Source organism: Talpa europaea (genome assembly GCF_964194135.1).
Source record: "Talpa europaea genome assembly, chromosome: 8".
Taxonomy (NCBI): domain Eukaryota; kingdom Metazoa; phylum Chordata; class Mammalia; order Eulipotyphla; family Talpidae; genus Talpa; species Talpa europaea.
This window is the reverse complement of record NC_140075.1, coordinates 49265211-49291429: the sequence shown is the minus strand read 5'-3', so window position 1 is coordinate 49291429 and position 26219 is coordinate 49265211. Positions and strand designations below refer to the sequence as shown.

The window sequence follows — 26219 nt, the reverse complement described above, 5'->3', positions numbered from 1 at the left end:
TTAACCAATAAAATCTATATTCCTGCCATTTCTGGAGTTTAATAAAAGATCATTTACACTGATTATGATGACCCTCAGTATATAGCCTATATTACCATATAGGTACTATATTACCTATAATATACCATAGATGGTACATGGTAACATGATAATATGGTATGCTCTAATATATGTGGTAATATATATTAATATGTGTGCTGACAAACCATACAGGTAATAATTTATCACCTATGGAAGCAAAGGCATAGTTAGTATACCATAGGTGCTGATTTGTTTCCTCCAAACACCCCAAAATGTTAACTAAGGTTATGATGTGTCTACACCAATATTTTTTGCATACTAATTCTTTGAAAACTGGTGATGCCAGAGTGTGAAAATCAAATATTTTAAAACTGTGCCACATATATGTTGGATATGGGAATCAACCATCTTTATTTTCTCTAAGGTACTCCAAAGCAAATGACTTTAGGTGCTTGAGAGGAATGCCACTGAGGACAGCAGCACCCTGCATATAATCACAAGTACACAAAAGAAAAAACACAGATTTCAGAGCGAAGTAGGAGGGCAGTTATCCTGGCTGGACAAGATGAAGCTACAAGCTGTGCTTGGTTCTGGCCTCAGCAGTGGTTTTCAAACCTGGCTGCCCATGAGCATCACCTGACGAGACGAAAAAGCACTGATAACTAGGCCCTGCCCTAGCAACACTGATTTGTTTGGTTTGGGCTTTAAGGTTTGGTCTTAAAGCTCCTCAGGTGATTCTAAAGCACAAAGCAGGGTTGAGACCAGCAGTGCTAGCCAGTGCTTGCAAACTTTAATGTGCACACAAAGCAACCGGGAATCTGGCTAAAAAGCAGATTGATTCAGTACATTGGGGTAAAGTCTAAAATTCTGCACCTCTCACGAGCTCTCCTAAGATCAAGTGCTGTCAGTGCTGCTGGCCCATGGATCACAGTTTGCATATCAAGGGGTTAGATGATTGATTCCATGTAGCAATGGTACAGCTACAGCAAGGCAGCTAATTACCATGCTCTGCTGAAAATCTCAAAAGGACAAGTAACCTAGGGGTTCTTAAAGCAAGGTCTCCAGACACACAGCAGCTCTATCACCTGAAAACTTGTTGAAAATGTAAATTCTCAAGCCACAAATCTAATGAGTAAGAGAAAATGGGGGAGGGACCCAGCAACCCTTGTTTTAACAAGCACTCAATTGATTCTGATGCACACTCAAGTTTGAGAACCACTGAAAACAACAACAGGTAATACTGTATCTCCCATGGATTAGGCATTCTATGTAATTAGTCAAATCTTCAAAACCACTCTACTCATAAATGACAAAATTGAGGCTTGGAGACAGTAAGGTGCAGATTCACACAGCCACTAGATGGTGAAGCTGAGACTTGAGTCCAGATTATCTGTCCAAATTCTTAGCCCTTGTAAGGTACTGCCAAAACTCAGTAGCACCCTATGATTCTCTCCTCCTATGGGTATGACCTTGAGCCAAAGAATATCTCAAAAACACTAGGGTTTCCACTTCACCAAGCTGAAACCAGCCACAGTGCATCACCCTATTTTCTGCCAAGACAGAATGAGGACTACAAACAATATTTACCATATCCTGGCCAAGAGGTGGCAGTGAGTCAAGCTCACTGAGGTCATCCTGGGCCTGCTGAACAGCATGCATGCTCGTGTTGATGGTACCCATGAGGGCCTGCTGGGCTGAGGTCTGCAAAGGTAAATGAACATAATGCAGTTATACCACACTCTTGGCATTGACATAACCCTCTTTAAGACAAACCAGGAACAAATGAACTCTGGTTCAAGACAAAGTGACCCAAGCTACATCTGCACCATTGTCTGAACCACCTCCCATTTCAACCTGGTGGCTAGGAATAGATATAGAGGCATATTAATAGAATACTCAAGGTGGGTGTTTGCAGACTGTTATAATCAGCAGAGTGTGAAGAGCTTAATTAGCTGACAAGAAGGCTCAGAAAGAGTTCTTGTAGGGGACCTAAAAGGACCAATCCTTCAGTACTAAGGTAAAAGGTCTCATGCATAGGAAATGTGTGTGGTAGAGCAGAACTCTTCTTGACCCATGTGGAAGGTTTCTACCCAAATCTACAGTCAACACTTTAGATGAAATTATTTTTGAGCTCTTGGGCTCTTCAGCTTTCAAACAGTTTATGTCTAATAGCCTGGGATTTCTGTGTAGGCCCAAGAAAGGCACAGAGTCAGGCAGAAGCACAGTGGAAGGAACCAATGATCCATGAGGTGGAAGTGTGTGGGTCACTAATGACCTGATCTATTTCTAAGACTCACCAAGGGGTATGTAAGTTAATCAGCTTGATGCTGCTGAGGCAGGGGAGCAGATTTGTATCACTCTATCACTAGTCACCTGGAGAGGTCAATGATTCCCTTCCAGCCCCTCACAGGAGACCTGTGATCCCAGACAGAGCATTATGAAAGCCATCCAATTAAAACAAGGCATGCTGGGAGTCAGGCACTGGGACTGCACAGCTGAAGAGCCATAGTTCAGATGGGAACAGGGAGAGTCCAGATCGCTCACACAACCTCTCTCCACGGCCGGTGTCCCTCCTTGCACACAAGAGGCAGCATGATGACACAAAGAGTAGGTGCACAGGAAGCCTCACCAGTGGGGGCATGTGGCCGCGGTGCATCTGCCCGACCATGACCTGCTGCTGCGGTGATGGCATGCTGCCAATATTGAAGGTCTCGGGCCCGCTGGAGCCGGAGCGCATGACAGCAGGCAGCGCCACTGAGCCGTGCTCCACCTTCCCTGTCCGATTGAACTGCTGCTGCAAGATGGTGGACCTGAAGGTACAGGTGTGGTTTGGTCATTGAGGTGGTCACTAATGTGGAATATAAACGTACAATACCTCATGTGTCACAAATGTTAGCCACTTTATGCTACAGAGGCCATTTTGAAAGAGGCTTATGTTGACAGAATTGTGAATAAAATGTTCATAAGAACCCTGATAGGACTCCTTTAATACAATCAATAATGTGAATGATTACCACCGTTCATGTATTTAATAAGTTCAGCATACTATGTAATTGGTCCTTCTTTTTTTAAAAAAAAAAATACATACAGGTAGTCCTGTGACAAAGTTGCAGGTCTAAATGAATGACTTGGATACATGGTTGATTATTTGAAATAGTATTCATTCAACGACAATTTACTATGTGCCAGTTCTACTCTAGGTCATTTATTCTCAGTCTGAAGGGAAAAATGTGGAAGTGACCTTAAAGAAAATCTCCTCCAGCTTAGCTCCCCCTCCCCAGGTCCAAGCCCATTGATCACAGGGGATGTTTAATGCCTCTGGAGGCTTGATGATGTGACAGACTTTGGCACCTCTCCCAGATGGTTTCAACATAAGTCTAGAAAGATTCCTAGGGCACCTAGTAAAAAAAGATCCATTTTTTTTATTCCTTGATAATGTTCTTAGAATGAATGATGAGTAGAAACAAATTAAGAAATTTGAGGGTGGCAGATCAGTGGCCCAGTGGACAGACCTGCAGGGAGCATCTGGGGGATTCTGTGTGTACACAGACTGTATGGGAGGTGGCAGGATTGGGGAGCAGCTGCATGAAGGGTCAGTGGACTCTGTTTTATGGCTTGTGAACCATCACAGATCAGCTTCCCTACTGCTCACAGAAGAGCTCACAAGCCATGCTAAAATTCAAGCAGCAGGTGTCACATATCTATGGCAAAACAATGTCTGTCCAGGGGTTGACACTAGGGAGGGTAGATGTGGGACTCCAATAAGAGGTCACCTGCAGTTTGAGATCTTAGCCAAAGTTCAATCTAAGAAGAAATAGTTGGTCTGGTGATGGGGACCTACTGGATTTTTTTTCCTGCTTGCCTTGATCAGATCTCACCAGGATGCCCTAGGAGGGGGCTATAGTGGGAGGGGGCTGTAGTGGCCCTAGGCAGGGGACTTAATTCAGTACTCTTACTTAGCTGCTTCTTGGTAAAGTATAAGTGCAGCAGAGTCCTCTGATGTGAACAGCTCACTCTGCCAGGAAGCTTACAAATTTCCATCTAATGGCCATTAACAATCTCAAGGACTTAAGGTGTTTGCCAAAGGGTAGCAAGTACTTGCAATGCACATCAAGTCTGGTTCCAACTTGTGTACTAATAGGGGACAAACAGAAAAACACCTTCAAGGTGAATGTGATGCAAATTGTAAAGAAGTGCTGGAGAGTAGAAATGTTAGAGAAACAATTACTATGACTAAGTTCAAAAATGCTAAAATATACTAGAACATCATGAGCTCTGGCTCTGCCACCTGGTTCATCACAATTTCCCTCTCTTCAAGTTCTTCATCCATTAATGGGGGATAATGGTATCAGACTTACATCTTACTTGTTGTAACCAAATGAGATAGCATGTTGGACACACAGAGTGAAGTTAAGATGAGTTATTACTACAATGCTCTAGGTTTCCCAAAAAATGTCACTTACTGGATGTTACTCATTTTTAACAAATCTCAGCTTCATCATGTATAAAATGGTACTAAATTAAAATTGTTCTGAATTTAAAATGATGATGATAGCAAATAATTATGTGGCAGGCATAGTTTTATGTGCTTTATTAGTAACTCAATCATCAAAATAAAACTTAAAAAATGGCACTATCATTATTCCCATTTTATAGAAGAGATCAAGAAGGCAGAGAAAATTTATTATGCCTCCAAGGCTGCTCATTTAAAAACAGACCCCACATTTAACTCCAGTAAGTCTGGCTGCAGAGTCCATGTTCCTAACCACTTCCCTCTGATGCCTCATGACACATGTATCAAGAGGGACATATAACAAGCACTCCATAAAAAAAGCTCCTCCACTGGCTAGACCTCTCCCCCAAAGGTACAGAATCAAAGAGAAGCTCACTCAGCAGCCTTCTTATGAAAATAATGCAGTTTAAGAAGATTTAAAACAGAAACACAGAACAGGAATCATGAATGCTCACTGCCTTTAAAATAAAGTGAAAGACCACACTGTATGAAGATCTCCCAGAAATGCTTACCTACCCTGCCCAACAAGACATCTTGAACACTGACCTAATGACCTGGGGATCACACTTTGAGAAGCAAGACTCTTGCTTATCATTTCCTCTGGGTGAGGGACTTTAGGGCAACAGGCTCCAGAGCTGGCAGGAGAAACCCTGCTCACTTAGCAAGAAGGCAGCTCCCCTGTGCTCTTAACAATACTTACTTTTTTGGGGAAACAGACTCTTCCAACATAGTTGACTCTTCATCGCCTTCTAGTCCAAATCTATCTTTACTTTGTTTCTAGAAGTAAAACAAAACAAAAACAAAAAAATAAAAGTCAGGAGGTCAACATAAAAGTCTTTTAAAAAACACCTTTTGAAAGCAGCCACGTAGCAATAATGTTGAGTTTACCCAAAATTCCTTAAATTTAATAAGTAATGAGTAAGTAAAAGCAGTAATAATAAAAATACATTTAATATACAGATATATTGGCTTCTGTAATATTTATTGTCAAGACTTAATTTTATATAGTTAAAATTAAGATGTAGATACTAATATTCTAGTAGGACTCGGTTACATGAGTGGGCTCTATCTTGAAGTCTTAGTTAAACTGTTTTATTGTACAACACTATGGCATACAACCTCATTAATTCTGATAAAAAATAATACATGAAAAATCCAAAGAACATTTTGCAGACCATTCAATCTGGGTTTCTACAGAGGCTAGAAAATGTAACATGATTCCCTCAAGAGGAAGATGCTGAGGGTTAACTCGGCTCACTCATTAGCTAAGTGAAGCACTATTGTTCATTACCTGACAGTCAATGATATGAACTGCAGCAAAATCAGACATCCTTATAGGATGTTGAGGTCAAAGACCACACACTTGAGCAATCTTAACATCAAAGATTGAATTAGTAAATCAAGCACTTGAAGTGCAGGCTCCCAGCTAAACCAAGTCTTTATTAATAAAGAAATGCAATAAAATGAAATACCTTTTTGAGGATGATGTCAATGTAGCCTGCAATCAGCTGGGATATTTGCTCTCCTTCAGTTGTTTGTACTGAATAGTAGCTTTCCTGATATTCCCCAAAATCCTGGGGGCAAAAAACATTAAAAAAATATACATAGCTACCTCAACATTTTTATTTTTTTAATTTTTTAAAAAGTTTTATTTATTTATGCATACAAGAGCTCGGGTATAGGCCAGAGATGCAGGGGGTGAGAGGAATCAACAGAGAAAGAGTAGGGAACAGAACAAGCAGACTGACTGAAGTACACTGCTGAGGGGAGCAACGGGCAAGACAGGAGAGGTCTGCTTCACCATGTGGGTTGCTCCCTGGCAGCCGGGGATTGAAATCATGCTGCAGAGGCTGCGGATTGCTTCACAGTGCAGCGCTCAACCCCTTGCGCCACCAGGGAGGCCCTACCTCAACATTTTTAAAGGCTACGAGGTTAGGAACAAGATGGCATAGACTCACTTTACTCTGTTCTTCACCTCTAAATACAACTGAACACCCTAAATTTTGTTCAGCAAACAGTGGTTAAAGGGTTCTGAAAGTTGGCAAGGTGAATGTCTGATTCCCCAAGATTTAACATCCTTATTGTCAGGACTCAAGGAACCACAATCTGGTGAATTCTTGGATTTTCTTTCATATCCTATTACCCACCCTTTTCCCTTGCCTGGCTGGGTGCTGGATAGGCCTGAAACTTGCTACCTCCAACAGGCAGTTTCTGAAAAGACTATTCTCCTCTCCTCGGAGAGGGGACACCCAACAGAAACCGAGTCGGAATCAACAAACTCAGCTCCAAAATCTGGGCTCGTGTTTCATGGGAGTGAAAACCTGAGCCATTCCTATCCTCGCTGCACAGCCCAGGCAGGTGAGTGGGCTGATCCTTTTACAGATGTGGCCAATGAAGCACTATGTCTCCTGTACTCTACTCAGTGGCCTCTGACTTCCCCAACAAAATTACCCATCAACAGTATGTGGTCCAGGCAAGTACTTCTTCTCTCACAGACAGCACCAACAGGGTTTAAACAAGAACCCCAACAATGTCATAAGAATAAAGCAGTCCAGAACAGCATTACAAAGACTCAGAAAATTAACTCTTATTGCAATCAAAGTCCACAACAGTAGCCCAGAACACTATACACTAAACCTGAACAAGGTGGTCGTCTGCTAAAACAGAAAACTGAAAAATGATGAAAAGTAATAACCGACATAGTAACCAAAATATCCAGGATATAATAGAAAAATCACTATTCACATCAAGAATCAGGACAACTACAATATGAATAAGAAAAGATAATCATCTGATGCCAATATTGAGATGAATCAAATGTTAGAATTATCTAATAAGAATTTTAAAGTAGCCAACACCAAAAAATGCTTCAACAATTATAAATTCTCCTGAAACAAATGAAAAAAAAAGTTTCAACAAAGGAATGTGATGAAAAAGAACTAAAATGTAACAATAGAGCTAGGTGGAAAGCAGAAAGATGGAACAAGATATAATAAGCATGAGTGACTATTAGTTGAAGATTACAGTAAATGTCAGAGCAAGAAAATCTACCAGGAACAGAACTTAATGATAAAACAATTTCTCCATTATGAACATAAAGGACTCTTAAATGGAAAGGCACAAAACAACAGTCAAAACATAGGAAGTGAAAACTGATAAGAGAGGCAAGGAGAAACAGAAAAATCCACAATTACTACTGGAACTTCACTGTCAGGAATTGACAGAGTATTAGATATAAAATTAACAAGAATAAAGATCACTGGAACTCTACCATCAACGAACAGGCTCTAACTGGCAATTATAGAACACGTCACTCTATAGCAGAATAAACATTTTTTCAAGCACTCATGGAACATTCTCCATGAATGATCATATCCTGGAATATAAAGCAAATCTTAAAATCACAAAAACACTGAAATTATACACAGTATGCTCTCTAGCATAATAAAATCAAGGGAAAAACCAGTAGCCAAAAAAAAGGCCAGGAAAATCTCCAAACACTTGGAAATTTTGGAAATTAAATAAAGGCTAGGAGTAGGAAGGAAAGAACTATTGCAAGCTTTACTCCAACTTCATAGCTTAATAAAATATTAATATTCATTCTCTCTTCTGCTTGAGATTTCTAATTCCTTTCCTATCTGTTTTTTAAACTACTTTTGAACAAAGAATGCTTGGATCTACTTATAAAAGACCAATAGTACTAAAAAGGTACTTAACAAAAGAGTTGTCCCCTACCCTACCCATTCTCACCTTCACTCTACACCCCCTCACAAGGCAGATGCTTTCACTCCTTCTAATAGTTTCTTTTAGTATATCTGCTATGTTTATATTGACTTTTCTATTTTAGAAATTACCCATAAATTTCTATACTAAAAGACAAGGACTTAGTCCTCTAAACACCCATTCATTCAGATACAGATGTAACTAATTACAGGAAGCAGGAAGGTATGTTTTTTGAAGATTTATTCCAACTGGCATAAGTCTATAAATCAATCATTACATTAGATAGCAAATTACTCCCTCCAAGTCTCCTTCTTTATTCTGATAACCTATTATGAGATCTTGCCTAGAAACAAGCCAATATTTCTAGTGTTCACTAGAGCTGAAGAATAATATACCTCAGGAGTTGTGAAGAAATTTCAATGCCTTTTTTTTTTAATTGCTTAACTTGCCATGCAAAGTAACTGCCGCATCGATTCTTACATACCAATGTGGTATAGTTAAGACTACAAAGTTATACTCTATTAAGAGCAAATACTGGCGGGGCGGAGCAACATGGCGGCGAGGAGACGCTGCGAGTAAGATCTCCCATTAAAAAAAAGTTAATAGGGAGGAAAAGCGGCAGGTCCCAGTGAGAACTGGGACACGGAAGATAAACGGACGACTCCAGCAAACTGCCCGAAGAAGAAAGTTGCCATAAAAGAGGACGAGAAGGGAGGGAAGCTCAGAACCCTGCTCCCCTCCCCCGCCCACAGAGGCGGCACTCTCCGACTGGCAGAGAGGAGGAAAACAACAAACCAAAACGGCCACCAAGAACAAACGACGCAGCAAGCGGGACTGTGAGTGGAAAGGAACTATTGCAGCCACCACACCCCTTGAACGGGAGCTGAGGCGAACCCTGCAGGATTCGCCGCGGCAGTGAGCGAACGGCTCCGGGCGCCATTAGAGAAGAACAAAGACCCCGGGAGACGCTCACACAGCCCGGGCTGCCGGTAAGCTTGCAAGGATAGCGGCGCACTAGGCGCGCTTGAAAAGCAAGTGCAGACCAGGATCGCGGCTGCCCAGGTCCCCGCGCCTGCGACCTAGGCTTGGGAGACGACCTAGGCTTGCGGGGAGACGCGCTGAGGTCCTCACTGAGGTGAAGGTCCCTCCCTGAGTAAGCAGGAACCAGGCGCCCAGGCACGGGAGCGGTGCAAAAGGCACCATTCCCGCGCCACTGAACTGGGCTACAGCCCACGTCCTGGAACTGAGGACTTTGAACTGAGACCCGGGGCACAAAAATTCGGGGCGTGGGTTCTCCACGACGGTGGGGCACAAGGCAGACACAGCACCCCAAAGCCGTTGAGGTGTACCCTACCATCCCCGCTTTGCTCCCTGTCCCACAGGGTGGAAAATCAGCTCCCCAAGGGCTCTAGGAGAGATCTTTGGCGCCACCTAGCAACTTGTAGCCAGCACAGGCTCCTGAAGGAGCTAGTGGCCAGCTGGGGAGTTAGCCCACACCCGGCCCCTTCCGAACAAGTAGTCTGAGCCCATAGGGAGAGCGAGCACCCACAGCCAGGGCAGACCAGGCACGCAGAAGAGTGTGCCTGACACCGGATGCGCAGGGAGTGTGTCCCACATCACCATTTTAGAACAGGGACATTTCTTCAGTAAAGACTACCTGCACAAGGCTTCCTCAGGAGCCAGAGGTGAGCGGGGGAAGTTCGCCCACGCCAGACCCCCTCTGGCCTGCAGTCCAAGCCCAGAGGGGAGCAGGAACCCACCGCCGGGGCAGACCAGGAGCACAGGGGAGTGTGTCCCCACATCGACATTTTAGGACAGGGACCTTTCTCCAATAAAGACTGCTTGAAACTGACAGATGACTCCTGGAGGAACCAGAGGGGAGAAGAGAAGCCCACCCAAGATGCCGGCCAGTCCCAACAACACAGTGTCCCAACGCATATGGCAAATTAGAAAACAGACAGTAGGGAGGAGAAGAACCACACGCAACCTAGCAACTCTCCAGAGAAAAAGCACACCACAAAAAGAAAACCAGCCCCCAGATTGCAACGACAGTAACTTGGAAGAACTTCTGAGACTTCCAGAAAGAGAATTTAAAATTGCCGTGATTAAAAAACTGACAGAAGTCATAAAGGAAAACAATGATAAGGGAAAAATAATCAACGATCAGAAGAATGAAATTGAGTCCCTAAAGAGGGAAGTAAAAGAAATGCAGGAGATCAAAGAATTAGTGGAAGAACTAAAGAATTCTGGGAAAAGCAATGAAAGCAGAATTGATGAAATGGAAGAACGAATAAGTGCTCTTGAAGACACAGAAATAAAAAGAACCAAAACAGAAAAGGAAAGAGAAGTACGAAGGAAAAAGAATGAAGAAAGACTTCGGGAACTATCTGACTCCACGAGGAAAGGAAATATAAGAGTTATAGGAATACCAGAAGGAGAGGAGAGAGAAGTAGGAACAGAGAAAATATTCAAAGAGATAATTGAAGAGAACTTCCCAAATGTGAAGAAAGAGCTGAAAATTGATATACAAGAAGCAAGAAGAACACCAAACTTCCACGACGAAAGAAAAAATACAGCAACACACATAATAGTAAAGCTCCCAAGAATCCAGGACAAGGAAAAAATAATGAAGCTGGCAAGAGGGAAGAAACAGATAACATTCAAAGGAAAGCCAATCAGGCTGACATCAGACTTCTCCGAAGAAACACTACGGGCAAGGAGAGAGTGGAGGGACATAGTCAACAGACTCCAAGAAAACAGATGCCAACCAAGAATACTCTATCCCGCAAAGCTCTCCTTCCTCTTTGAAGAAGGAATATGGACCTTCCCAGACAAACAGAAACTCCGGAATTTCATTGCAACTAAACCCCCACTCCAAAAAATACTACAAGGAGTCCTAAAGCCAGAACCTCAGAGGGACGAATAACAATGAAAGAAGGCCAAAAAAAAAAAAGTTGTTAAAAGAATAAATAAATAAAATCAAAGGAAAGACAAACACAATGGCAAATACAGATGTTAACATATCAATATTAACTCTAAATGTAAATGGACTAAACTCTTCAATAAAAAGACACAGAGTTGCAGCCTGGATTAAGAAACAAAACCCAACCTTTTGCTGTCTCCAGGAAACACATTTAGCTACAAAAGATAAAAATAGGCTCAAAGTTAAAGGATGGAAAACAATCCTACAAGCAAATGGACCAAAAAAGAAAGCAGGAACAGCTATACTTATATCAGATAAAACAGATTTCAAACTCAAAAAGATAAAAAGAGACCCCAATGGTCACTACATTATGATCAAGGGGACAATACTTCAAGAAGAAATAACACTCATTAACATATACTCACCAAACGAAGGAGCACCAAAATATATCAGACAACTGTTGTCCTCTCTGAAAACAGACATCAGAGAAAACACATACGTAGTGGGAGACTTCAACACACCACTATCAACAATGGATAGATCAACAAGACAAAAAAATAAGTAAAGAAACCAAAGCTCTAAATAAGGACCTAGAGCAATTGGGCTTAACAGACATCTATAGAACACTAAACCCCAAAAAAACGGAGTACACATTTTTCTCAAGCGCACACGGATCATTCTCCAGGATCGATCACATACTGGGTCACAAGACAAACATCAACAGATACACCAAGATTGAAATCATATCAACCATCTTTTCTGACCATGAAGGCATCAAACTAGAAATAAACCATAAAAAGAAGGCAAGGAACTTTCCTACCTCATGGAGATTAAAAACCATACTACTGGAAGACCACTGGACTAATGAGGAGATCAAAGAAGAAATTAAAAAATTTTTTGAATTGAACGACAAGGAGGACACCAATATCCTAAATGTATGGGATGCAGCAAAAGCAGTAATAAGAGGAAAATATATAGCAATAGAAGCTCACATCAAGAAACAAGAAAGAACTCAAAGAAACAACCTAATCTCGAAGCTCAAAGATCTAGAAAAAGAACAACAAAAAAACCCCAAAACCAGTAGAAGAAAAGAAATAATAAAAACCAAAGCAGAAATAAATGAAATTGAAACTAAAAAAACAATCCAAAAGATCAATGAAACCAAGAGCTGGTTCTTTGAAAAAAATCAATAAAATAGACAAACCCCTAGCCAGGCTCACAAAGGAAAAAAGGGAGAAAGCACAAATAAACAGGATCATCAATGAAAGAGGAGAAATCACAACGGACACAGCAGAAATCAAAAGAATAATCAGTAACTACTATGAACAGTTATATGGAAACAAGTTTAATAATCTAGAGGAGATGGACAAATTCCTACAACTCTACAATCACCCAAAGCTAGATAAAGAAGAAATAGAACACCTAAACAGACCAATTACAATTAGCGAAATTGAAATGGTAATCAAAAACCTCCCCAAAAACAAAAGCCCAGGACCTGATGGATTTACAAATGAATTCTACCAAATATTCAGAGACGAATTAGTGCCTATCCTTCACAAACTCTTCCAAAAAATTGAGAAGGAAGGGACAATACCAAACACGTTCTATGAAGCCAACATTACACTAATACCAAAACCGAACAAGGACAACACAAAAAAGGAAAACTACAGGCCAATCTCCCTAATGAACACTGATGCAAAAATCCTCAATAAAATTTTAGCCATCAGAATCCAACAATGTATCCATAAGATAATTCACCACGACCAAGTAGGATTCATTCCAGGGGCACAAGGATGGTTTAACATCCGAAAATCAATCAACGTTATCCAACACATCAACAAAAAGAAATATAAAAACCATATGATAATATCAATAGATGCTGAGAAAGCTTTCGACAAAGTGCAACACCCATTCATGATAAAAGCCCTTGAAATTCTTGGGATACAAGGAACATACCTCAACATCATAAAGGCCATCTATGACAAGCCAACAGCCAGTATCATTCTCAATGGTGAAAAGCTGAAAGCAATTCCATTAAGATCTGGAACAAGACAAGGATGTCCACTCTCACCACTGCTTTTCAATATAATACTGGAAGTCCTAGCCAGGGCAATAAGACAAGAGAAAGACATCCAAGGAATCCAAATAGGAAAAGAAGAAGTCAAACTATCACTATTTGCAGATGATATGATATTATACATAGAGAACCCCAAAAACTCCACAGAAAAGCTAATTCAACTCATCAATCAGTTCAGTAAAGTGGCAGGATACAAAATCAACATGCAAAAGTCAGTAGCCTTCCTATACACAAACAATAAATCTGAAGAAGAAGAAATCAAAAAACCCATCCCTTTTGTTATTGAAACAAAAAAAATCAAATATTTGGGAATAAATCTAACAAAAGAGGTAAAGGACCTATACAAAGAAAACTATAAAACACTGTTAAAAGAAATAGAAGAAGACACAAAGAAATGGAGAGACATCCCCTGCTCGTGGATTGGAAGAATAAACATTATTAAAATGGCCATCCTTCCAAAAGCAATATACAGATTCAATGCTATTCCAATCAAAATTTCAATGTCATTCTTCAAAGAAATAGAACAATTATTGATGAAATTCATATGGAATCACAAAAAACCCCGAATAGCCAAAGCTCTCCTGAAAAAAAAAGAAGGGAATGGAGGCATTACACTCCCAGACTTCAAACTATACTACAAAGCCATAATCATCAAAACTGCATGGTATTGGAACAAGAACAGACATACAGACCAATGGAATTGAATAGAAAATCCAGAAATAAACCCACAGATTTATGGTCAACTAATCTTTGACAAAGGAGCAAAGACTATGCATTGGAGCAAAGAAAGTTTGTTCAATAAATGGTGCTGGGAAAACTGGGTCGCTACATGCAAAAGAATGAAGCTTGACCACTACCTCACACCATACACAAAAATCAACTCAAAATGGATTAAAGAACTAGACATAAGACCTGAAACCATAAAATATATAGAAGGAAATATAGGCGAAACACTACGTGATCTGCACATCAAAGACATCTTTACAGACACATCACCCAAAGCAGTGATAGTGAAGGCAAAGATAAACAGCTGGGACTACATCAAATTAAAGAGCTTCTGCACAGCAAAAGAGACAATAACAAAAACAAAGAGAAACCCCACCAACTGGGAGAACATTTTTGCACCCAACACTAATGATAAAGGACTGATCACAAAAATCTGCAAAGAGCTGATGAGACTCAACAACAACAAAGAAAATAATCCAGTCAAAAAATGGGCAGAAGAGCTAAAAAGAAACTTCTCTGAAGAGGAAATGCAAATGGCCAACAGGCATATGAAAAAATGTTCAACATCACTTGCCATCAGGGAAATGCAAATCAAAACTACCATGAGATACCATCTTACACCAGTGAGAATGGCACATATTAAAAAAACTAGCAACAACAAATGCTGGCGAGGGTGTGGAGAAAAAGGAACTCTTCTGCACTGTTGGTGGGAGTGCAAACTGGTCCAACCACTGTGGAGAGCTGTGTGGAGATTTCTGGACCTACTAAACATAGAGCTTCCATATGATCCAGCAATTCCACTCCTAGGTATTTACCCAAAGGACACAGAAACATCAATTCCAAAGAACACCTGCACCCCTATGTTTATAGCAGCACTGTTTACAATAGCTAAGCTTTGGAAACAACCCAAATGCCCAAAAATAGATGACTGGATCAAGAAGATGTGGTACATATATACCATGGAATATTACTCAGCATTCAAAAAAGATAAACACATGCAATTTGCAGCAACATGGATGGCGCTGGAAGGGATCATGCTCAGCGAAATAAGCCAAAAAGAAAAAGAAAAATACCGGATGGTCTCACTCATAGCAGGAATCTAGAAAACTTAAATAAGGGACCAGGAAAATGAATAACTATAAGAAAGTGAAAATCAAAATCAACAAAAAACTATGAACCAGAGACACTTTTAGGGGGGCGGGGGCGGGAGGGGAGGGATTGGGGTCAGAATGGGGGGGCTGCAATTGTATGGGGAATATAACAATAAAATTTATAAAAAAAAAAAAGAAAATACTGAAAACAAAGTATCATTAATATAAAACTGAAAAACAATAATAGTACATTCATATACTACACAAGTATGCAATCTACAAAGGAAAAGGTTGGAAGTATTTTATGTAAACACACAGGATGATTTTATATGAATAAAGGGTAAAAAAAAAAAAAAGAGCAAATACTGAGGTTGGCAGGAGGAACTCAGAGGTCTAAAGGCCTGGAATAAACACATTCTCAATACTTTCCATGTATTTTACACTCAGCATTTTATCATATTCATCTCACTTAATCTCTGCAACTCTGTGCAACAGTATTATTATTACTACCATTTTTCAGATGAGGAAATTAAGACTCAGAGAAGAGAGGTAAATTGAGTAAGGTCACAAGATAGGAAATGACAGACTGTTTCAAATATGACCCCAACATTGGCACTGTTTCCTTTATATACTACACTCTCTTTCCAGGCACACTGGTATAACAGGGCTCAGCAAGATGTCATAATTCCTAGGAATTCCTAGTACAACCAGAGATCAAGCAGGAGCCTTTGTGTGGGTATCAGAGCATTAAAAGTTTCCTTTTAGGGTACTCTATGGATGTCTTCAGAAATATAGAAGACTGAGACTCACCTGTGAGTGGCTCTTTGTAGTGAAGGAACTGAGATAAACTAACTTAGAGCAGCAGAGAGGAAGTGCTCTTCCTCTTGAATGAATGAAACTCAAATTGCTGACCTCTCTCTCCCTGAACTAGCTCTCTTCCTCCAAGGACTTCCACCATTGTTCCCTCTCCACTCTGCCCTCTTCAGCCAGGGAAACACAAAGGGCCCACACTCTTTCTCCTGTGCCACACTGCCACCCAGGGTCTTGTGGGCCACCTGTTGTCCTCTGCCAGTCCCTACCAGTGTGAAGCTCTTAGGAGAGGCTGCCCAGCGCTTGACAGTGGTGAGCGGCCACTCCTGCAGCACTTCCTTGGTCTTCTCATCCACGCGCATCACCGAGTCCTTGGTGATCCCCAAGAGGCGAGGCACCAGCTTGTTCTTGCCTTTCATCTTCTCCTGAAACAGAAGACATCAACAGTCAGTAGCCTTCCTGAATACATCTGTTTTGCCAAGTAATCACTGATGTTGCAATGCTTTTTCTGTGGTCAACCTACATATGGTCAGGATTACTGGAAAAGCAGGATTTTGAAACAAGGTGAATAACCCACTAAATGAAAGTGGTGGGAGCAAAAGCACAGACATCAGAAGACTGGAAAGATCCACAAAGACATGCTTCCTGGAGAAAGATGCTGTTCAGGATGGCAGGTTGCTCCTAAGACAGACTGTCACAGAAAGAAGGGACAGAACTCAGAAGACAGCTCTCCCCGCAAAAAAGAAAGAAGTTAATTCCAACTATTGTGAATTCCAAATAACCCCACCCTCAGAAGTCAATTCAGTGAGTAACGAAAGAGGTTGACACGGAATTTAAATGTGGTACTTCGGCTATTTATAATTAATAAACTGTTAAAATCAACTCTTCTCATTACAAAGAGACCTTACTTTTTAACCTGAAATATATTTCCATTTGGATTTTTTGGGGGCATTTTGCATATCCAGCAACTCTTTTAAAAAAATCTTTCATGATTTTTAATTTTTTCAAGAAATGGCAATCAGGTCTCCTTGGTGGCACAGGAGCTTTCAGTGCTATCAAGCTATTGCCAGTCACTTAAATCTTAAAAAAAAAAAAAAAAGCAATCATCCTTATTAAAAATAATGCATCTCTATCTCATTCATTCCAAAACAAACTCAAGAGAAATTAGCAGCTTATAAAAAATATATAGGTGACTATTTTGGTGATTCCTGCATGGGAAATAACGTTTTACCAAAACATCAAAATAAGTAAAGGAAAATAATAATAGTTTTAACTACAAAATATATGAACTTTGATACATCTTTAAAAAAGAAAGATGTAGGAGAGAAAGAATCACCATGAACAAAATTAAAAAATGAATGGGGAATATTTACAAAAATATGATAACTAAAAACTTCATACAATATTTATATAGAGTGTTAGCATGACACAAAACTAGTTAGCAAAGAACAGGAATATAAGATATAAATATAAGATATGAATATAATATAAATATAAGATATGAATAAGAAATAAAGTGAATAATAAACAATTACATAAATTTTCACTTACATGAAATTGCAAAGAGTTTCTTAAATACTCAAAACTGAAGAAGATGTGAAGGGTATCACTATTAATAGGAATTTAAAATGGCAAAGAAAATGTGTCAGTACTGACCCAAAGCTTTAAAAATGTTCCCACTTTTGATATAGCTTGCTTTTAAAAACTTATTCAAAAAGAAATTATAAATGTGCAATAAAGACTATGTAACAAGAAGGTTCAAGCAGAGCTAGACACAACTTAAATTTTAACAATGGAGGATTATAAAAGTGTAGTCTAGCCAAGTAACAGACTACTTTTCAACCATTACAAGCACATTATAGAAAAATAACTGGACCTACAGTAGTAAATTATTCACTACAGATCATAAAGAAAAAAAACTGTCATAAGCATGATTCCACATGAAAAAAATTGTAATAATTAAATTTTTTTAATTCCAATTATAAAACATGTTTCGTAACATGGAAAAAATGGTGATAATGATACTCTCAAATAATTTGTATTATATTTTTGTGCTTTTCCTTATTCCCAAAATTCTGTTTATCATACATGTGTTTATATTATTGTCAGGAAAAAAAACCTCAGAGAAATATACACATAAATCAGTATACATGTAGTATATCTATATATGTGAGAGTCCAAGGTTACAGACACCCCAAAACAAGGTAGGAGTGCTAAATACTTGATAATACTGTCCATTAATTTTTAGAGCATCTCCCAAGTATCGATATCATCATTACCACCACCATCCCCATTTTGCAACTTGCCCAAGGCAGAGTAGTGAGTGGTTAAGTCATCAATGAACACAAATTTGAGTAGCTCAAAAAATATAAATGACTTCAAAAGCAGACTCTGTACCACTTTTCTGGTGGAAGAACTCAGAGAAAAGGTAAAAAATCCTTGTCTCCCCCTCAACCTCCCGGTTAGTTCATAAACCATTCTACTGTGAAGGTCACAGCAAACCTCCAGCTTCCTCCCAGGAGGAGGTAAGGCACCAGGAATCTGTGTGGGTGTCTGAGGAGGGGGATATGACACTGCAAATACTTTCTAGTCCTTACAAAACACTGAGAAGATTCAGATTCTTTCTAAAAAGATACTGATTCCACAAAGGATGAAATCAAGGCAGGGCGGGCAGTGCCGTTATTTTAATGTGGCTTCAGGAACCGCACAGAGATTTAGGTGGACAGGCTGCAGGCAGCTTATGTAGTCACACAGCGTTGGCAGCAGCCCAGCTGCTAGGACCAGAAAGCGGATCCAAAATAAAATATGGTTTGCAGCTGTTGCCTTCCTCCTTTCCCATCTGCAACTTTCCACTGAGCGGCCTTGGGGTGAGGGGATATAGAATTGTGAAGGATTGCCCTGACTCTTGCGGAAATCATACTGGTGTGGGAGAGGGAGCCACTGAGAACAAGCAAAGCCACTTACAGCAGCATCCATGAGAAGGTCACAATAGCAGGGAAGGGGATGCAGGAACTCAGAAAATGCTGACACTCAGCAGCAGAGACCACCATCAAGGAGTAAAATTAGTTCAGCACCTACCCACAAATGCAGAGCAGCTGGAGAAGGTTAAAAGAGGAATGGGTCAGCTCTATGCTAGTAGGGTCCTTCCCCATCTGTCTTAGACCCTTAGTGTCAGAACTGGCAGGGTGGGTAATAAGGCTCCTCTCCCTCCCTCCATCTCCCATCTCAGCCACCTTATACTTTTTTTTTTTTTTAAATTAGCAGAAGCAAAGTAAGGCAAGCTCAGAAGCAAAGTAAGGCAAGCTCCAATGGCTCTCTCATGTATAGATAACATGCATAAATCATACCTGCAATTCTGTCAGTTACATAAAAACTTCTCTCTCAAGGTGGCCCCCATTAGGAAGATGTCTTTCACTTGCACAACTTAGAAGCAAGAGTGTGTATGCCTGCTACCCAGGAGAGGCAGGCTTCATTAATAAGTCTGGCCCCTCCTGTAAGCACATCTCAAATATTTCTGTTGGTTCAGTCCTGGTTGCTGCCTGTGACCAAGTCTGCCTTCCTCAGGCTCTTCTTATGGGCGTGGAGATCATGGATTCTTACATCACCTGTGCCTTATATCTGGTAGTCATAACTGGGTGGAAGGCTAAGCCTTTGGCATGCTTTGGCTCTAGACCCCTGCCATGAACATGACCTAAGCCCCATGATCCACTTGCACTCACGACTGTTCTACATGGTTTAATGTCAATGTGTTGGCCGTGCATTTTGCTGTGGAATTTATACCTATTTCTTTTAATAGACAAGGTAGAAAGAGATGGTTGCTTAAAAGCAAAACCTGGTGTTAAAGACCTTGCTTGTTAGCCATTTCTTTCTCCAAAAATGATTGACAATCTACTTTGACTTAACTCATGACTCTGAGATGCACTGATTGCCCTCTAGGATGCTTTTATAGTTCAGGAGATAAGAGGCTCTATTCCCCAGGTTCTGTTGCAATAGGAGGGAAAGTACTAAGGCAAGTTTAGATGTGAAAAGGTTTACACAAGGATTTTCTGGGATGAAACAAGATCCTTTGCAGGCCAATGGAAATGCCTTATCGTTGCTTGTGGGGGTTTGATCTGTGCATGCTGTTATCACATGGACACTGGTCTAATAATTATAAATGATGAAAGAGGGCCTCCCCAGTGGCGCAGCGGTTGAGCGCTGGGTTGCGAAGCTGCCCGCAGCCTCTTGCAGCACTGGTTCAATCCCCGGCTGCTCCCTGGCCACCGGAGGAGGGTCCCACATGGCACGCAGACCTCTCCTGCCGCCCGCTGCTCCCCTCAGCAGTGTACTTCAGTCCTTCTGCCTGCTCTGTTCCCCGCTCTGGCTCTGGTGAATTCTCTCACTCTCCCGCGCTTCTGACTGTACCCAGTGCTTATATAAATAAATAAAAATAAATCTTTATTAAATAAAAAAATAAATAAATGATGAAAGAAATCAATGAAGATCTAGTACCATGTTCATGGATTGAAAAACTTAACATACACTGACCTATAAACTTAAAAGCAATAAAAATCACTCAATTTGATGTTAAGGCTCACGATGGACCTACAATGATCAATGCAGGGTGATATCAGCAAAGGAACAGCTACATAGACCAACGGAATAGAATGGAGAGTGCAGAAACAGATCCATACAAATGTGTTCAATTGAATTTTGACTCTGATACTACGGCAATCCAATAGAAGAAGGATACCCTTTTAACAGACAACTTGTTAGAACATCTGGACATCCACTGGCCAAAAAATGAACCTTGACCCAAACCTCACCTTTGTATCAAATTAAAAATGGACCTTGGGATCTAAATACGAAACTGTAAAACATTTAGAAGAAAGCACAGGAGAAAATCTTTAGGGATTAGAGCTAGATAAAAAATTCTTAGTCATAAAATCTGAAAAAGATCCACAATAGTCATAAAATCTGAAAAAGATCCACAAAAGGAAAAACTAGCCCTCATCAAAATTAAGAATGCTCTTTGATCTAGAGAAGAGGTTAAAATATTTGCAAACCACATCTTACAAAGGACTGGACCTAAAATATACAAAGAACTGTAAAGACTCAAAAGTGAAAATTACCAAAAAATCCATTTAGAAAATTGACAAAAGACATGTAGAGACATTTGACTGAAGACGATATACAGATAACAAATAAGCACATGAAAAGATGTTCAAAATCATTAATCATTCGGGAAACAAAAATTAAAACCACCTCAAGATATCATTATATGCCTAGCAGAATGGCTAAAATAAAAACAATAATACCAAATGCTGGAGAAGTTGGAAGGAAACTAAGTTACTCATGTATTATTAGTTAAATGCAAAATGGTACAACCACTATGAAAAACAGTTTGGTAGTTTCCTATGGAGTTAAATATGTTCTTACCGTATGGTTCAGAAATTGAACTCTTGGGCACTTATCCCAAAGAAATGAGTACTTACTTTCACTACAAAAACCTGTAAATGAATGCTCAACACAACATTATTCATAATAATCAAAAACTGGAAACAATACAATGTCCTTTGGTGATGAATAGCTAAATGAACTATGCTACTTCCATACCATGAAATACTATTCAACAACAAAAAGGGGTGTCTTACTGATTTACACTGTGACTTGGGTGACTCTCAAAGGAAATATATTAAAACAAAAAAGTTCAATCTCAAAAGGTTATATACTATATGATTCCATTTGTAGAGCATTCTTAAAACAATGAAATTATTGAGATGGCCAACAGATTAGTAGTTGCCAGGGTTAGGACCAGGGGAAAAGAGTAGGGGTTGGAGAGGAAGGGAGGATATGAGTGGCAAAAAAGGGTAGCACAATAGATTGTTATGATAAAATAGAGTTTTATGTCTTCACTATGGTGTTGATTACAAGAATCTACACATATGATAAAACTGTATAGAACACACACACATACACACACACACTAGTACATGCAAAACATTAAGTCTGAATAAAGTCTGTGAATAGTTTGTATCAACCTAAATTTTCTGGTGATGATACTCTTCTCTGGTTACTGTGGGAGGAAGAATGATGACAGGCACAGATTTCTCCATATTTTTTTTTACATTTTTTATTGAACTATAATTCATATACCATACAATTCAGTCATTTAAAGTGTGTAACTAAATGAATTTTGCTATATTTTACACATCAGTGCAACTATTAGCACAGAAAACTACAAACATTTCATTAAGGGAAAGCAAGCTTAATAGCAAACTAAAGAAAAAGAGGTGGCAGAGTTCAACACCCTCTTCATTCTGCCCACTCACCTTCACCAGGAAAAAGGACACACCGTATGTCCGGAGGGAGCGGGCAAGTTTGACATACTTCACTTTGGCCTCTATTTCATTCATCTCTCCACAGTTCTTGTGCTCCTGCAAAAATGATAGTGGCAGGAACCAGTTATTGTAGCTCTGCTAGTAGGTGGACTTGGTGAGAGGTAGTCACTACATGCTGTGCACGTACAGTGGCTAAGAATGCTCTATGAGAGATGCTTGTGTTGGAGACCCCTCCATGACACCCATTCCTGCTCACCAGGGGTCAACTACACAGAAAGTGCTAATGCAGAGCTTCTTAACTATCAATAGAATGAGCCAAAACTCCACCAGATTTCACAATTCATTGTAACAATTCACACATGTGTAACACAGTTGGGAAAAGGGATTTAATTTTCAACCAATTTCCCAAGGACTCCATTTCCCAAAAGGCTTAGATTCAAACCTAAATGAGAGCTACAAAAACGTTCTTCTCAGGAGAAGTATTATTCCATTATCCACCCAAAATAGAAAGTTTTCCAAAGAGCAGGATATATAAAAGTCTGTGTAACACAGTTCTTAGAAACTATGTGAGATAAACAATGTTTTATACACATAAAATTTAAATTTCAATCTCAAAATCAATTCTGATATTTTGGATTCACTAGAGTAACTGTTTGAAGGCAAAGTTAGTGATAGGGCTTTTTTTTTTTTTTTTTTACTGGCTGCCAGACAACTTGGATTCCAGAATAAACCTGGATATTAAGAAGGCTCAGTTTCCAAATTCCAGCTTCAAAAAACAAATTTCAGGACAAAGGAAAACTACTTGTAGCTTCTTCCTCCATGCCTTTTAATGGCAAATAACCTTGTCTCAATGCTACGGAGATAATGCCTCTGAAATTAAATATATGCACATTTTTCTCAGAAGGGCTAAGTAACCTTTAACAAGGAGGTATGGATTAAGATAATAAATCTGCCCAAAGTGGAACTGTCAACTTCCATGCTCTAGAGTCACTCATCACATATTATATAAGCAGAGTACATGCACAGGGTACAAAACTATCATGTGCAGCAGCAGACCCCCTCACACTAATAAAGGAGGAAAGGGAGTGCAGAGAATAACATTTCTTTTCTTTTCCAGTACCTGAAATATTCTCTTTTCTGCTCCTCTCTGCTTGATGTATTCTTTGGGCAGGAATTCCTTTAGGCTGAAAGACAAATAAAAAAAAGTAAAGCATTTATCATTTTCTATGATGAGAAGAAAGGAGACTTTGTGAAACTCAAAGTTAAGAACTAACTCTCCCAGCGTTTTATAGTGTAATTAATAACCAACTGCTATATCCACAATGCACTTAAATAACACAGATACAATATAATCCTTTATAAGAAAGGGAAGAAATGACTTTTCACTTTAAAAACAGTAATTTGTAGGGCCTCCCCTGGTGGCGCAGAGGTTGAGAGTTGGGCTGCGAAGCTGCCCACAGCCTGTGTGGTGCTGGTTTGATCCCCGGCCACCGGCGAGGGTCCCACATGGCGCGCAGATCTCTGCTGCTGCGCCCGCTGCTCCCCTCAGCAGTGTACTTCGTCAGTCTGCCTGTTCTGCTCCCCGCTCTGGTTCTGGTGAATTCTCTTACCCTCCTGCGCTTCTGACTGTACCCAGTGCTTGTATAAATAAATAAATAAATCTGTTTTTAAAAAAACCAAACCAATAATTTGTATCATTAATATGTCTTTTTAAAAAAATCTAGAATAAATCTTGTATTAATAAAAATTAAGTCATTATGGGAAGAGGGGGAAAAGGAAAAAGGAAGAAGAATGGAAAGACAACTTCTTTAAATATGCCTCCTGTTAGGTTTTTACTTTAGAACTACATGAAATGATAAAGAGGGAAGAAAAACAATACCTAAAAATCATAAGCAAACTGAAACGAATTTAATACTATGTCAAGATGACAGCATAACCACAGGGAGAAAAATTATTTCAACTAACTTTGAAAAACAGTCTTTTCACTACATATTCCCAGTGGGATATAAAATGAATTGTAGTATACTTGTTAAATATTGATATCATTTTAAAACTAATGCCCATTCATCCCTTCCTCTACATATGCACACAAATATACAAACAATAAAAGTGGGGTATTACACCTAAGGAGGATGTTACAGATTATTGGGACAAAGCAAATGAGTAATTGCTAGAAACTAAGAGTTTTACATAAAACAGACAAAAATAAACACAAAAGAAAAGTTAAAGACCCTGTAATCTTTCATTTAAATTGGAATTATTGATCTGACCTACTGATTAATTTTTTTGTTTTCTGAAAAACACATCTTTTCTAGTTGTATGTCCACTGAGGAAGCCAGGGGAAGGATAACCTGCTGGTTAGGGATCCTTGAAGAAATGCTCTGGGGCCAAGAGGTGTATAAACTGTTCCTGGGTCTTTCTGTGGCTGAGATAAAGCAAGCTATCAAAAAAATGACACTAAAACCAACATCAACGCATAACCACTGACCAAAAATGGGGTGATTTTTAAAATCTTAATACAAAAGAAAAGCGAACAATACAAGGACCATCCATCTTCAACAATTATAAATCATGGTCATTCATGACTCATCTCCTCCCTCATCCCACATTCCCTCTCCTGAATTATTTCAAAGCAAATCCCAGACATCATATAATTGATTTTATGTGATGGGGCAATTTGAGCATCAGAAAGAATGATGACTATAATGAATAAAAACACAGATATATAAATCTTAATACAAAAGAATGAAATAAGTCAAAGATAAAAATAAGTATCACTGATTGCTATAACCAATAATTAACAAGTTGATGGGGGAACTTTATAATAGATGGATCGCTCTGATACTACCCAAACCCAGAGATAAATTTGAATGTTAATAAAATTGAGCTAACCAAACAACCTATGCCTCCTGACTAATGCACAGAACCATACAGCAACACCTAGCAAGTATTCTTGGCAATAATGAATATGTAAGTACATGACGGAATCTGAATTTAATGAAGACTATAGGTCTAAAAACTAGTTTACAAAGAGAGACATAAGAACATGCAAGTGGCACCACTGGGATACAGTCAGCCAAATCCCAACACAAAAAACTTCCATAAAAAATAACCCAGTTTCTCACAAAAAACAGTTTGGTGGTGGTGGTAGTGCAAAGGGACAGTGTAACAAAACTAAGACAGTTTTAAAAATGTGTTGACCACAAAGCTATAGGAACAGACAATGTAGTACTGACATCAGAACAGATTTAAGGTCATTGTAACAGAGTTGAAAATCCAGAATGTAACCCTTACCTTTATGGTCAATTGATTTTCAATAAGGATGCCACGCATATTCAATGAGGAAAGAATATTTTTAATAGGACCTCCCTGGCGGTTAAGGAGTTAAGCACAGCACTATGAAGCTATCTGCAGCCTCTGCAGCAGCTACCGCAGCCTCTCGATCCCTGGCCAGCCAGGGAGCTACCCACAATGTGCAGCAGACTTCTCCTGACCCACCTGCTGCTTCCCTCAGCAGTGTGTTTCAGTCAATCCGCCTATTCTGTTCCCCACTCTGTCTCTGGTGAACCCTCTCATCCCCCGTACCTATGGCTTGTACCCCAGTTCTTATATTCATAAATAAACATTTTTTTAAAAAGAATATTTTCAATAAATGGTGCTGAGACAAGTGGATGTCCACATGTGAAACAATAAAGTTGGATTCCCTTCCTTATATCATACACCAAAAGTCAAAATGGATCATAGACCTAACTGTAAGAACAAAAATTTCAAAACTCTTGGAATAAAATACAGAAGTAAATCTTTATGACTTAGGGTTAGGCAAAGACTTTTTAGATATAGCACAATAACACATGTAATCAAAAGAAAAACATAGGTAAGCTGAATTACCTCAATGTGATACACTTGTAACTGCGAAAGTGGGAAAAGGCAACCCACAAAAGAAAAGAAAATATCTGCAAGTTATATATCTAAATGATGGAACCAGAATATATAAAAACTTTCACAGGTAAATAAT

At 39.5% G+C, this 26219-nt stretch overlaps 1 protein-coding gene across 3 annotated transcripts in view; it reads right to left on the bottom strand.

Annotated features, from left to right (window-relative positions):
- TLN2 (talin 2) overlaps positions 1-26219 on the bottom strand; it is a gene marked incomplete at both ends in the record, with an annotated part of 183432 nt that overhangs the window by 137485 nt on the left and 19728 nt on the right. For all 3 annotated transcript variants that reach the window (XM_084240393.1, XM_084240394.1, XM_084240395.1), the window contains 7 exons: positions 1609-1722; positions 2651-2831; positions 5235-5311; positions 6007-6108; positions 16154-16309; positions 22196-22300; positions 23325-23388. In XM_084240393.1, coding sequence (XP_084096519.1) covers positions 1609-1722; positions 2651-2831; positions 5235-5311; positions 6007-6108; positions 16154-16309; positions 22196-22300; positions 23325-23388 — 799 coding nt within the window. The remainder of the gene's footprint in view (positions 1-1608; positions 1723-2650; positions 2832-5234; positions 5312-6006; positions 6109-16153; positions 16310-22195; positions 22301-23324; positions 23389-26219) is intronic.